General features: G+C 39.1%; 1 protein-coding gene across 2 annotated transcripts; it reads left to right on the plus strand.

The window, feature by feature from the left end:
* Positions 1-3,338: 3,338 nt before the first annotated feature.
* LOC102794477 (cytochrome P450 3A40-like) lies at positions 3,339-12,671 on the plus strand. Of its 2 annotated transcripts, XM_087850073.1 has the most exons (14): positions 3,339-3,409; positions 5,285-5,422; positions 5,545-5,638; positions 5,797-5,849; positions 8,204-8,303; positions 8,731-8,847; positions 9,657-9,742; positions 9,834-9,976; positions 10,057-10,181; positions 10,288-10,372; positions 11,124-11,284; positions 11,383-11,609; positions 11,794-11,956; positions 12,038-12,671. In XM_087850073.1, the coding sequence occupies exons 2-14, from the start codon at positions 5,373-5,375 to the stop codon at positions 12,110-12,112; spliced, it is 1,479 nt and encodes a 492-aa protein (XP_087706199.1). In that variant the 5' UTR covers positions 3,339-3,409; positions 5,285-5,372; the 3' UTR covers positions 12,113-12,671. The 2 variants fall into 2 exon arrangements, with proteins under 2 accessions (XP_087706199.1, XP_006783636.2); XM_006783573.3 differs by lacking the exon at positions 3,339-3,409 and having other exon boundaries at positions 5,253-5,422.
* Positions 12,672-13,128: the final 457 nt, after the last annotated feature.

The following is a 13,128-nucleotide window of genomic DNA, read 5'->3' on the forward strand; positions in this document are numbered from 1 at the left end:
TCCTTGTGTGCATTTATCTTCTCAGAGGAGTAAATATCCTTTAAAGTGATAACTTGTGAGATTTTGCGCCACCTTTGTGAGCTATGAATGCAGATCGGGAAACCTCAATCATTCAAAACACAGAAAAACTGACTTCAGCCGTTTCACAGTGAACTTGCAGAGACTTTAGATGGAGCCGAACACATTTGTATCTGTTGGAAAGTTATTAAAGAAAATATACAATCTGTGACTGTGTTTGTGTCATGGCGAATTAGTTTTATGGCTATAGATTTTGTTCTAGTAATGTGATTAAAGATTCCCCATGTTTTAGGTTTAAATGTGTTAGTTTGCTAGCAGATTGTTTTCTTTAGGGTTTATTTAGGTACATTTATTTCATGGGTCAATATTTGTTTTAGGAGGACTTTGCTTAATTTCAGAACTAAGCTGCAGTACAGAGTGACTTGGAGGGTTAACACTACTTTCTACAGAGAATTAAATCCACCTATGAGTAATCTTTCTCACTGGCAGATCGGCAGCAGAAGTTAGTTATTTAAGGTCATTGATCCTATTGTGTTTAAAAACACACCTAAATGCAACTCGGCAAACTCCCAAATCTCTGCTTTCATAGAGGTGCTCACATGTGTTGACAGTCATTTAATCAACTCTCGTAAGGGCTTTTTGTTAAATAATGAGATAGTATTAAAAACTCATGTTTGGGTTATTTGAGGTTTTATTTACTCATTTTTATTTATTTACCTCATTTTAAGGCCTGCTAAATTACTTTTATTTTATCCTGCTGTGTAAAATCTTATGAGTATTGTACAAAAGGCCAGGCAGTCGGCAGAACTCACGAACGGAGCCACATCTGCGGAGTAAGATATCAGCATACTGCTGCCGTTTAGCCAATGAGCGGTGAGGCAACCCATTCTCTTCACCAATCAGAAGACACAATTCTACCTCATTACGCACACGTCGACGCGGAGAGTTCGGTCGCAGCTGCAGGTGGGAAGAGTCAGCAGAGTTTTACTCACCGTGTGGATTTTTGTTCCTTCTAATGCTGTTAGCGGTGTGCGTCCATGAGACTATAACTTTCTGTGTTTTATCGTGTTTGTTCTTTGCTGCGGCCATTATCCTCCCTTGTTTAAATCCTTGGCGCACACCTTGTTTACCGAATGTTTCTGCCGTTTACTGCGAAGCACCCTCTGCCGTGCGGTCATTAAGGGACCGTCACTAATTTCTCACGTTGGCTCTGGTGTAAAGTGCCTAGTTAGGATATATGTAAATAGTAAAAGTAGCATTTGTTGATACTCCCTTATTTTGGTAAATGTTTTACTATCCAGTATTTGTATTGTTGTATTACACATTTAATTCACTCTGTTCACATAATTATGGAAGACTTTTATGTTCTTTCCAATAGAAACCACACCATCACTCACCACACGGCATATAGCATTTTACAGCCTTTTAAATCCCCTCACTCACATTATGGATGTGTGCTTCGGATTCTTGTTAAATAAATGAGTGAACGACAGATACCTGAGTGACAGTGGATTTTGTGGATACGCCATCTGTTCTTATCGGACAACCCTGTTGAGATTGTGGATTTATAGAGTCAGCACCTTATCATCTACATTATTCATAGTCAGGAGCAGGGGCGATTTTAGCCCAGTTTTGGAGGTGCTTCAGCACCCCCAAAATGAATCAAAGCACCCCCAAATATGTCTTATTTTTTTTGAAAATATTTGCTGTTTGTGGGACACACTACTAAAAGTATAAAAAGCATACAGTACTTAATTGAGATGGAACATTTTAACAACAAAAGTATAGATAACCACTCCCCCCTCCCAAAATGGTTTGTTCCAGCTCGGCTCTCTCCTACTTGCTTTAGCGCTGTAACTGCCAGAGCGATGGTGGCTGAGAGGCAGCGGAGCAGAGGTGGAAGTGCCTGGCTTAAAACAGGACATATTAGCTGCATTTAACTTTCAGTTACTCTTTATATAGTTAGGTAGGAGTCAGACCATGTTTCTTTTTAACTGAAAAACATTACACCAGGTAACCTGCTGTGTTGAAAATAGGGCTGCCACGATTAGTCGCCTAGTCACGATTACATCGACTATCAAAATCATAGACGACTGATTTAATAGTCGAGGCGTCGTTTGAAGCTTCGTAAGATCACAAAAGACGCAGGAACAAGTAGTAGAATTTAAGAGTGTAATAACGGACTGAAACAGAAGATGGCAGCACTGCATGTACAAGGATGCCAGCTGCCGTTAAACCCCGAAGAAAAAGAAGGAGCTGTGTCCCAGAATTCATAGCTCAGCCCAGCTCAGTTTCCAACAATGGCGGCAGCTAGTTAGTTTTAATATTACTCTTATTATTCTTTCTGGGTCACAAAATAAATGTTTAGCATATTTTCAGGCGAGAATGTAGCTGTGTAAACCTCAAATATCTGCTCAGTTTATCAAGACACCACATATTTTCAAAAGCGCTCCGACGTTTTCGGAGATGTCTGTTACCCACTAGCTTGATAGCTAGCCGGGGGCAAGGCTCACTAGAGCCCGTGAGAACACCGGACTCCGGCAAATCACCACCGTCTTTCGCTACTCAGGTTAAACATATATAAGTCACTTAGATAACTTAAAAATTTTATTGTTTGGCTTTTTTTTGTATTTTATTTGTTCCTGAGTAAATCGGTTAGGCTGAGATTAAAGTTATAGTTTTTACACAGCTGAATAAAGGTCAAGCAGACAACTGATTATCAGAAGTGTGAGATGCTCGAGAATATATTCCGGTGTCCCGTTATATTTTAGATAACAATGAGTTTATTAAACTTCACCGAAACAATCTGCAAATTTCATTCAAATTTAATAAACTATCATCTTGTCTTTATTTTTAGTTAGCACATACCTTAAACACTTAGAGCTGTAAGCTAATGATAGTTTTATGAGAGCAGATGCATGCTGGTGCAATAAGCTGTACGCTGTACATCCAATGGATGCATGATCTGATTAGTCGACTAATTGCAAAAATAATTGGTGACTAGTCGACTATCAAAATAATCGTTTGTGGCAGCCCTAGTTGAAAACGTGTTTTCCGACGATGTTTGCTCTGTAGTAAAATTAGCGATATTTGACTGCCCTGTTGATCTCATTGAAATGTATACAGCCTATTTAAAATCTAAAACTTAACATTGTCCGTAGCCTGCTGTTGTTACCACTGTCCTGTTTGAAATGTAATGAGAGAAACTGGTTATTTTGCCATATGTGCATGTGTCGATATTGAACCCAAGGTACTAACTAGCTAACTGACTGGATGCCCATTAACCTTATAACTCCTGTTGTGTGTGTGTGTGTGTACAGATTGTCAGTCCAAAGAGGGAGAGAGGAAAGAGGGGAACATGAGGACAAAGTACAAGATGAGGAAGTACCAGGTAAGAAAACAGACAGGGAGTACTAACAGGCAAAACAGTAACTGTTTAACTGGCAAAGAAAAAGAAAGACAAACAACTAATTTTACTCATACAATCTGGAAGTTGTGTTCTCCCTATATTAAAGCTGCTATACAGAATCTAAAAAACAAACTGGGTTGTCAGCCCTGGCACTGCATTACCATATTGAGCTTCAGTCAGAGGAAGTCACGGTTGCCAAAGACTTTATAAAGCTCAAGAGTGAGGCTGGTGCCATTCCAGATATGTTAACATTGTACAATCTTCTGGATAATCAGATCTTCCCCACACTGAAAACTGTTATTCAGGTTGCCCTAACAAACCCAGTTAGCAGCTGTAGCTGTGAAAGGTCTTTTAGTGTCTTGAGTCAGCTCCATACCTGGCTGAGAAGGACCATGGGTCAAAGCAGACTCCAGCACCTGGCTGTGATGTCAGTTGAGAAAGAGATGCTTGAGAGACTTGACCACCAAAATGTGATAGACAGATTTACCAACCTCAAGGTGAGGCGACATAGGTTAAAAGAAAAGAAAAAATCTGCAGAGCCATAGTAGTATCTGCAGTAAAGATCTTTTCATACATTGTATACATTGTACCAAAGGCCAAGTGTCTCCATTTTCTAATAATATTTTGTATATTTCAAGGACTCTTCTATTTTTGGAGTGTATTTTTTATGTATCTGTATTGTATTATACATACACTTTAGAAGTGAATCTCTGTCCAAAAAATGCACACAGTTTACTTTTTACTCACTATGAGCATCATTTATCATTTTTCCCCAGTAATTAAGGTTAGGATATGTATTTTTTTTTATTCCAATCCATTCTTCTTTGGCAGCATTTTAATAACCTTGATCAGATTTGATGGTTTTGTTACAGACTTTTCAAAAAAGTGTTTTGCTATTCTTTCAAAAATGTGGGGATTAAATTGTGTTAAAATGTACAAAACAGTGATGTCATGTTTTGTGACGAGGACCCAGGCACAGAGAGACTTGATGAATTTAAGAAACTTATGATTTAATAAAGAAATTTGCAGACTTGCACAGAGAGGGTAAAATTATGATGACTGATAATGGAGATGAAGACAACAGACGATGAGGACAGGGAGGAACAGGGGTTTAAATGCACCAAGGAGGCAGTCAGACAGAACTCGGGACAACTGGAGGCATTTAGGGATGCAGGGACTGACAGAGACGGGGAAGAAGTCTCATTGTGATGAGTAAAGTTTACCTTGCCTGGATGGGCAGCTCTCTGGGTGCTCAGCACCCCCAAAGCTCTGATCCTAGAATCGCCCCTGGTCAGGAGGTCAAGTCCATCCCTCTTAAAGTGACCTCCTCCATTACAAGTATACTGCAAGTGAAGTTACCTGAAAAGAAAGTTAAAATCTGAAATGACACTCAAAAAATATCTCAAAACATGTCTTTTTATTAATTGTATTTTAAATTCATCAAATCATTTGGGATCACACTTTTTTAAACACGAATAAAGTAATAAAAAAAACTATCTGGTGCATATTTGTTACTAATAAGCCAAAAATAAGTGCATATAATTAAAAAGTGTGAGTAGTAGCAGAGTGCCTTTTGATGTCGTAAAAGTTTATTACACACTGACCCTTGGCACACTGATGATCATGTCACAGTAACCTGTGTCACTGATGTTTGATCAGTATCTATCTCTTTGGGCCTCCTGGGTTATTGTGTAAAATGAAAATAATAATAAGCCAGATAGATTCGATTAGGTGACATGTTACATAGCCCCTATGTGATAACAAAATGGTGTTTTTCTTCTGATTCAACTGTTAATACAAAGAGTGAAAATGCAAACAAAAGAAGATTAAGAAGCCTCTGAACCTTTTTTGTCTCAGAGTCCATTGGCCACAGAGAGGCTTAAAGGTCGCTTGTTTTCCAGCTCGCAGCCACATTTCCTCTCCTGTTTGTTGGAACAACGTTTAAATGTTTTTCACCTGGACTTTGCTGGCCCTGCTTTTTACGTTGATTTTACTGTGAGTATTCCTCCAAAGCAATAGCTGGGTGTCATCCTGGCAGAGTTTTGTTTTTTTGTTTTTTGTTTTTTTTACTGTCCAACTGATGATCCCATTTTTTTTCTCCTTTTTTTGTAACACAGATATGGAATATGGCCATATCGGTTCTTCAAAAAGCTGGGGATACCTGGACCTCGGCCCCTGCCTTTTATTGGAACAATGCTGGGCACGAGGAAGGTACGTACAGAAACCAAACTCACCTTAGAGACTGGGATATGTAGAGCTGACTGATTTGATCCTTGAGAATTCGAGATGAGTGACCTCTCTGTATACTTTGGATGTCCTATTCAGTGGTTTTTTGACACTAAAACAGATTTTCTTGTAACTTCTTGTAGGGATTTCTTGCTTTTGACAGAGAGTGCCATGCCAAGTATGGGGACATCTGGGGGTGAGTTCTTGCTTCATCAGTATACATACAGTGGGGCAAAAAAGTATTTAGTCAGCCACCGATTGTGCAAGTTCCCCCACTTAAAATGATGACAGAGGTCAGTAATTTGCACCAGAGGTACACTTCAACTGTGAGAGACAGAATGTGAAAAAAAAATCCATGAATTCACATGGTAGGATTTGTAAAGAATTTATTCGTAAATCAGGGTGGAAAATAAGTATTTGGTCAATAACAAAAATACAACTCAATACTTTGTAACATAACCTTTGTTGGCAATAACAGAGGTCAAACGTTTACTATAGGTCTTTACCAGGTTTGCACACACAGTAGCTGGTATTTTGGCCCATTCCTCCATGCAGATCTTCTCAAGAGCAGTGATGTTTTGGGGCTGTCGCCGAGCAACACGGACTTTCAACTCCCGCCACAGATTTTCTATGGGGTTGAGGTCTGGAGACTGGCTAGGCCACTCCAGGACTTTCAAATGCTTCTTACGGAGCCACTCCTTTGTTGCCCGGGCGGTGTGTTTTGGATCATTGTCATGTTGGAAGACCCAGCCTCGTTTCATCTTCAAAGTTCTCACTGATGGAAGGAGGTTTTGGCTCAAAATCTCACGATACTTGGCCCCATTCATTCTGTCCTTAACACGGATCAGTCGTCCTGTCCCCTTGGCAGAAAAACAGCCCCATAGCATGATGTTTCCACCCCCATGCTTCACAGTAGGTATGGTGTTCTTGGGATGCAACTCAGTATTCTTCTTCCTCCAAACACGACGAGTTGAGTTTATACCAAAAAGTTCTACTTTGGTTTCATCTGACCACATGACATTCTCCCAATCCTCTGCTGTATCATCCATGTGCTCTCTGGCAAACTTCAGACGGGCCTGGACATGCACTGGCTTCAGCAGCGGAACACGTCTGGCACTGCGGGATTTGATTCCCTGCCGTTGTAGTGTGTTACTGATGGTGACCTTTGTTACTTTGGTCCCAGCTCTCTGCAGGTCATTCACCAGGTCCCCCCATGTGGTTCTGGGATCTTTGCTCACCGTTCTCATGATCATTTTGACCCCACGGGATGAGATCTTGCGTGGAGCCCCAGATCGAGGGAGATTATCAATGGTCTTGTATGTCTTCCATTTTCTGATGATTGCTCCCACAGTTGATTTTTTCACACCAAGCTGCTTGCCTATTGTAGATTCACTCTTCCCAGTCTGGTGCAGGTCTACAATTCTTTTCCTGGTGTCCTTCGAAAGCTCTTTGGTCTTTGCCATGGCGGAGTTTGGAGTCTGACTGGTTGAGGCTGTGGACAGGTGTCTTTTATACAGATGATGAGGTCAAACAGATGCCATTCATACAGGTAACGAGTGGGGGACAGAAAAGCTTCTTACAGAAGACGTTACAGGTCTGTGAGAGCCAGGGATTTTCCTTGTTTGAGGTGACCAAATACTTATTTTCCACCCTGATTTACGAATAAATTCTTTACAAATCCTACCATGTGAATTCATGGATTTTTTTTTCACATTCTGTCTCTCACAGTTGAAGTGTACCTCTGGTGCAAATTACTGACCTCTGTCATCATTTTAAGTGGGGGAACTTGCACAATCGGTGGCTGACTAAATACTTTTTTGCCCCACTGTACAAGAAATCACCAGGAGGTCTGTTGATATCAAATTCTGTCTGTGAGCTATGATCACTGGGACAGGGTGGAAAAATATTCACTGGCTCACATTTTTCATGAAGCCATTTTTCCTTTTGGCCTGAAGCAGATCTCTTTCAGTGGAAACACAACATCCAATTTTCTTTATTTTAAGGATAAAAGGGGAAAAAGGTTGGGGACAGTTCTTTACAACACAAGGCGAAGTTTCTGAAATGCATATATCCTACTATATCTACACTAGGTTCACAAACAGGTTCACAGTATAAGTATGTCAAAATTCCTTTATCAATATTTAGATTAAAATTTATATAAAATGATTAATAGAAGATTTGAAAAGCAGTTATTTCACTTCAGCTTTATTTGTTCATCCTTTTTCCCTCTTTTTTGCCAAATGAATTCCAGTCAAAATATGAGTTCAGGGAATCTGAAGTGAGAAACGTATGAAAACCTACAAAAATAAACTAAAAAATTTCTTATTCCATTGTCATGTATTTATTTAATAATAATAAGACCGTGATATCCCATTCGTAGCATCATGTGTAATCGATGTAATCGCCATCGATGTGTAATTTTACTACCTGCACAGATGAAAAAACCTCTTTGATTAACTGAAGGTGCTTTACATATCCAGATGCTTAACAATGCCTTAAATGATTTGCTGTGATTTAAGCTACTGTGAAAGGCTCTTTCCTTTTCTGCAGGTTGTACGATGGACATACGCCGGTGTTAATGGTGACCGACCCTGAGATTGTTAAAACTGTGATGGTAAAAGAGTGCTACTCTTTATTTACCAACCGCAGGGTAAGAGGCTCCGCTTTTTATCGTACAGTAGAGTGAAAATTCAGCAAATCGTGAAACCTTTGGAGATCCTGTCAGCGCAACACTCCCCAAAAGAGTTTTATCTTTTGCTTTTTTTTTTGAAAGCTAAACTGACATATGTCCCCCCCTAGATATATCATTAACAGAGGGTAGAAGGGCAGGTTAATAATTACATTTTACTCTGGCCTGTCCAAACTGTTCTAATTCCATATGCATTGATCTGTCCAAACAAAGTCCTACATGAAAATGCATAATATAGAGCTAACACAGAAATGATGCTACAAGATATTACAAATGATATTACATTATCTGAGCAAACTACAAGAGTTGTTAGGGGACTGGAAGATGTTGGTGGAAGCAAACTGTAAACACTAAGAGTAGTTTTTCCTTGTCGTTTTCCTTTTCAAAGGATTCTGGTTTCTTCAGCGAACCTCTGGATGATGTAGTGGCAGCAGTGAAAGACGAACGGTGGAAACGGATTCGCAACACTCTGTCTCCATGCTTCACCAGTGGAAGACTGAAACAGGTCGATATCATATGTGGGTTCATTAACCACGTCTGTGTTTAATGTGCGCTTACAACAAAAGTAATAGATTTATTTCTTGTTCAAATGTCATCACTTTATATTGGGGTTTTTTTTTTTCCTCAAACTACTTATACAGGCATCATTAAAAAGTATTGGTACCTTTACACATAATATATAAAATCACTAACATTTAGCTGTTTCTTTGGATAATACTGACATAAAGGTACACAGTAATTTGAGGTATTTCAGGAAATCACTAACATAAGGCACTATTTGTAGCTCCTAATAACCTTATTTCACTATTTCCACTTCAATTTAAAGTGAATTGTGTTCTGGTGCTTGCCGTTCCTTTTTTAAGTTCCCAAAGTGTGCAAATAATTATAGCTACATGTTGTCCATGGCTCAAAATATAACCACATAACAGACACTTTTGGCTGCCCCCTTATTCAAAAGGTGTCATTACACCTATTACATTTAGCAGATTGTTATACTAAATTTCTGTCTTCTCCTGGTACTAAACCAGTGAGTTTTTACTTGTTTAGCAATTGTGAAAACCACCTTATTATGGAGCTACCAAACATACCACTAGTTATTATTATTATTATTATCGGATATCACAAGTTATTTATAAATCCTCAGAGAAATCAGTAATTTTCAGAATAAACAGGAATTTGACTCTTTTATTGCTCTTTTATTGTTTTATTTTGTGGCAAACATGGGTATATCTCTCCAAAATAAAATAAAGGTGCCATCATTAGAGCATTCAAAATATAATATAATTCTCTTATTTTGTCTTTTATTCCTTTAAGGTTTTTCCCCTCGTTGCTCGCTATGCAGAACGACTTGTTGCAAAACTTAAGGAAACGAATTTGGATGAACCCATCAATGTCAAACAGTATGTTGTTAACCTGTAAAATGCCAGCGCATTACACTGTTCATCCTAAAATAACTGAAACATTCACCACATGTATTTTCAAATCTTATAGGTTTGTAGCTCCTTACAGTTTAGACACTGTGACCAGTGCTTCTTTCAGTGTGGAGACAGACTCCATAAACAATCCAAACGACCCTATTAATGTTCACATTATGAAGGTCCTTAAAGTCAACACTGGGCTTTTCTTTTTGCTAAGTATGACCTTACTTTTACTCTTTTACACAAACTCCATTTGATCATATCCTTTTGTTAACCACTCTTTACTCTTCTTTCAGTGGCATTTCCCCTCAGTCGTCGTCTGTTAAAGCAGCTCAAAATTGAGATCATGCCCAAAAAAAACATAAACTTTTTCCTCAACATCATCAAGCAATTTAAAGATGAGCATCGTGAAGCCAAATTTGTAAGCATTATATCTGTAAAGGAAGACCAACATTATCTAGTCTGTATGCACTTACCTCTGGGTCATTTTCAAGTCCTGCTCTGAATGCTTGTCTGCTTTAAACCAGACACGACCAGACTTCCTGCATGTGTTGATTCAGAGTGAGATCCCAGAAAAGAACTATAAGGACAATGAAGAACAGCCAAGTAAAGGTATGTTTTTATCGGAGAAGTAACCAAGCCCAATTTTTAAACTGAAAAATTGTCTTCTGAAAAAATGACCCGGGCTTAAGCCCAGTAAGCCACCCACCCCCAAATCCGAATCTCCCGAACACTATTTCGATCTGAGAAGCAAGACCGAGACAAGACCAAGACCAAAGTCCGTCGAGACCAAGACAAGACCAAGACCACATAAAAGTGGTCTCGACACATCCAACTCTAGAGTTTAAATACTTGGGGTCAACCATCCAAAGCAACAGATAGTCCAGAAGAGAGTGGACTGGACATAGAGTGAAGTGGGTGTATATGAGTGTGAGGGGGGAAGGCTAACAAGAATGTAGTTGTGCCTACATGTGAGGTTTAGAGATGGTGACCCTAGAAAAGGCTGAGCTGGAGGTGGAAAGCTCAGGTTGAGCACTTTAACGATAACGAACGAAGGCTGAGATAATTTGTACATGTCCAAAGGATGGATAGTAGATATGTTAGGTAAAGGGTGTTGAAAATGGAGCTGCCAGGCGGGAGGAAAAGGGAAAGACCTCAGAGGCAACTCATCTATGTAGTAAAGAAGGACACGCAGAGCGTTAGTGTGACAGAGGAAGATGCTAGCGACAGTGTGAGATGGAGAAAGATGCTCTGCTGTGGCTACCCCTACAGGGGGCAGCTGAAAGAAGATCAACAATGTCAACCAGTATTTGGTCCCTGCTCCACTTTTTATTACCATAAAATCTTTTGTTTTTTGTTTTAGGTTTGACTGAACATGAGATCCTTTCCCAGGCCTTCATCTTCACCCTTGGAGGCTACGACACCACTAGTAACACTGTTACTCACACCCTTTATAATCTGGCTACAAACCCTGATGTGTTGCAGACCTTGCACAAAGAAATCGATGATAACCTGAAGGAAGATGTACAGTAATTCTTTACATAATTTTCTGCCATCTTTGTTTGAATAATGGACACCAATTTATTTTCTTTTTGTGCTTGCCACCTCCATTATTTGTCTAGGCGCCCATTTTATACGAGGAGCTGACCAGTCTAAAGTACCTGGACCAAGTTATACTTGAATCAATGCGACTGTTTCCCATTGCTCCTCGCCTCGACAGGGTGTGCAAAAAGACTGTTAAAGTGAATGGCCTCACCATCCCTGAGGGAACCGTGGTTGGAATTCCTGTGTGGGTGTTGCACAAAGACCCACGCTACTGGAACTCACCTGAGCTTTTCAGACCAGAGAGGTAAATGTGTGCCATTACAAACTTATTGAAAACTCATCCACTGGGACATAATTCCTAAAGAAAATGTTGTATTTGTGCAGAGTAACCCAGCCATATCTCTCTTTTTACACACCTGTTATGTTATTTTTTAATGTTTCAAATAGCGGAATAAACGTAATTTTAAAAGTCTCATCTGTATCTGCAGGTTCAGTAAAGACAGCGGGGAGGAGGTGAACCCATATGCGTACATGCCATTTGGACTCGGCCCTCGTAACTGTGTTGGGAGGCGCTACGGCCTACTCACCATGAGGATGGTTATTGTCCGTCTCTTGCAGAAGTACACTTTGGAAACATGCAAAGAGACCATGGTAAGAACAGCACTCTGCCACATTCAGACTGTCATACAACTATGCTGTCATGTTCCTGATTTTCTTTTCTTTTTCTTTTAGATTCCACTTGAGTTTGACTGGAAGTTTGAACCTGTTCAGCCTGTAAAACTCAAGTTTGTTCCCAGAAAAGAGTAATCTAAGAGGGAACGTCTCCAAATCCCATCAAACATGTTTTTATATCTGCTGCCAAGATAAATTCACTGAGTTGATATTTTCAACTATTTTAAAATGTTATTGAATGAGAGCAGGTTAAACATCTGATTTTGCTGTGTTGATCTCTTTTTATTACTTTTATTTAAATTGTGTTGAAAAATTGATCTATTTTGTGTCCAAAAGTTACACCAGTCGGTGTCTTAAATGGACCTTACACTCAAGAGATTTTGACTTTAACGTTTATACATTTTTAAATTGTAATTGCATTTATTAAATCATAAGGCTACTGCTTGTGCGATACACCTCACTGATCACTGTAGTTTTATTATTGGTGGTATCTGTCTCCACCTAGCTTCAACAGCTGGCAACAAGCGTTGATTTGTTCTAAACTTTGACGACTGTCCATTGCTGGTTATATAGAAAGAAATTTCAGATTGTGTCATCAAATGCAAATACTTGTATCGCCTGTTTACCGTCAGTGTCTTTCATGTTTTCACAATAAAATATGTCCAAAATCCAAAGTTCCAGTATGTTTCCAGAACTGAGCATCTGTGCTTCTTCTTCTATGCTGACAATTTGGACAAATTTTGTTTTCCAGAAGGAATAGTTCCACATGCTCCTTCTCTTTTATTATTTTTAACAGCGGTATGTTGAACAAATGCAGTACTGTGTAAAAATCTGTAAAAAACTGTAAAGTTTGCCTGTTTTTACAGTGACAAGAATACTCAACAGCATCAGCCAAAAGATCAGATTATGATCCTTCATTTTCAGGACCCTCATCACATGCACTGAACATTAACTTTTTACTCCTAAGTGGATTTCACTGGAAAGGATTTCAAAGGTGATACAAAGTTTCCTAGTAAATTTTATACCATGTCATCAATTTTAAAACAATAAATGTTTAAAATAAGCTAAATGGAACTATTATGCTTTTAATAATTTTAACTCATATAAGTTGCAATGCTGATGGTTAACCAGTTTCAAATAATAAAGTCCAA

Source organism: Neolamprologus brichardi, chromosome 13 (assembly GCF_056152115.1).
Source record: "Neolamprologus brichardi isolate AB-2024 chromosome 13, ASM5615211v1, whole genome shotgun sequence".
In the NCBI taxonomy this organism is placed as follows: Eukaryota; Metazoa; Chordata; class Actinopteri; order Cichliformes; family Cichlidae; genus Neolamprologus; species Neolamprologus brichardi.

Excerpts from the sequence above, each read along its gene's own strand:
- LOC102794477 (XM_087850073.1), top strand. The coding sequence starts at position 5,373 with ATGTTTTTCACCTGGACTTTGCTGGCCCTGCTTTTTACGTTGATTTTA. Across the intron at positions 5,423-5,544 it reads CTTTTTACGTTGATTTTACT|ATATGGAATATGGCCATATC; the intron begins GTGAGTATTCCT and ends TTTGTAACACAG. Across the intron at positions 8,304-8,730 it reads CTTTATTTACCAACCGCAGG|GATTCTGGTTTCTTCAGCGA; the intron begins GTAAGAGGCTCC and ends TCCTTTTCAAAG.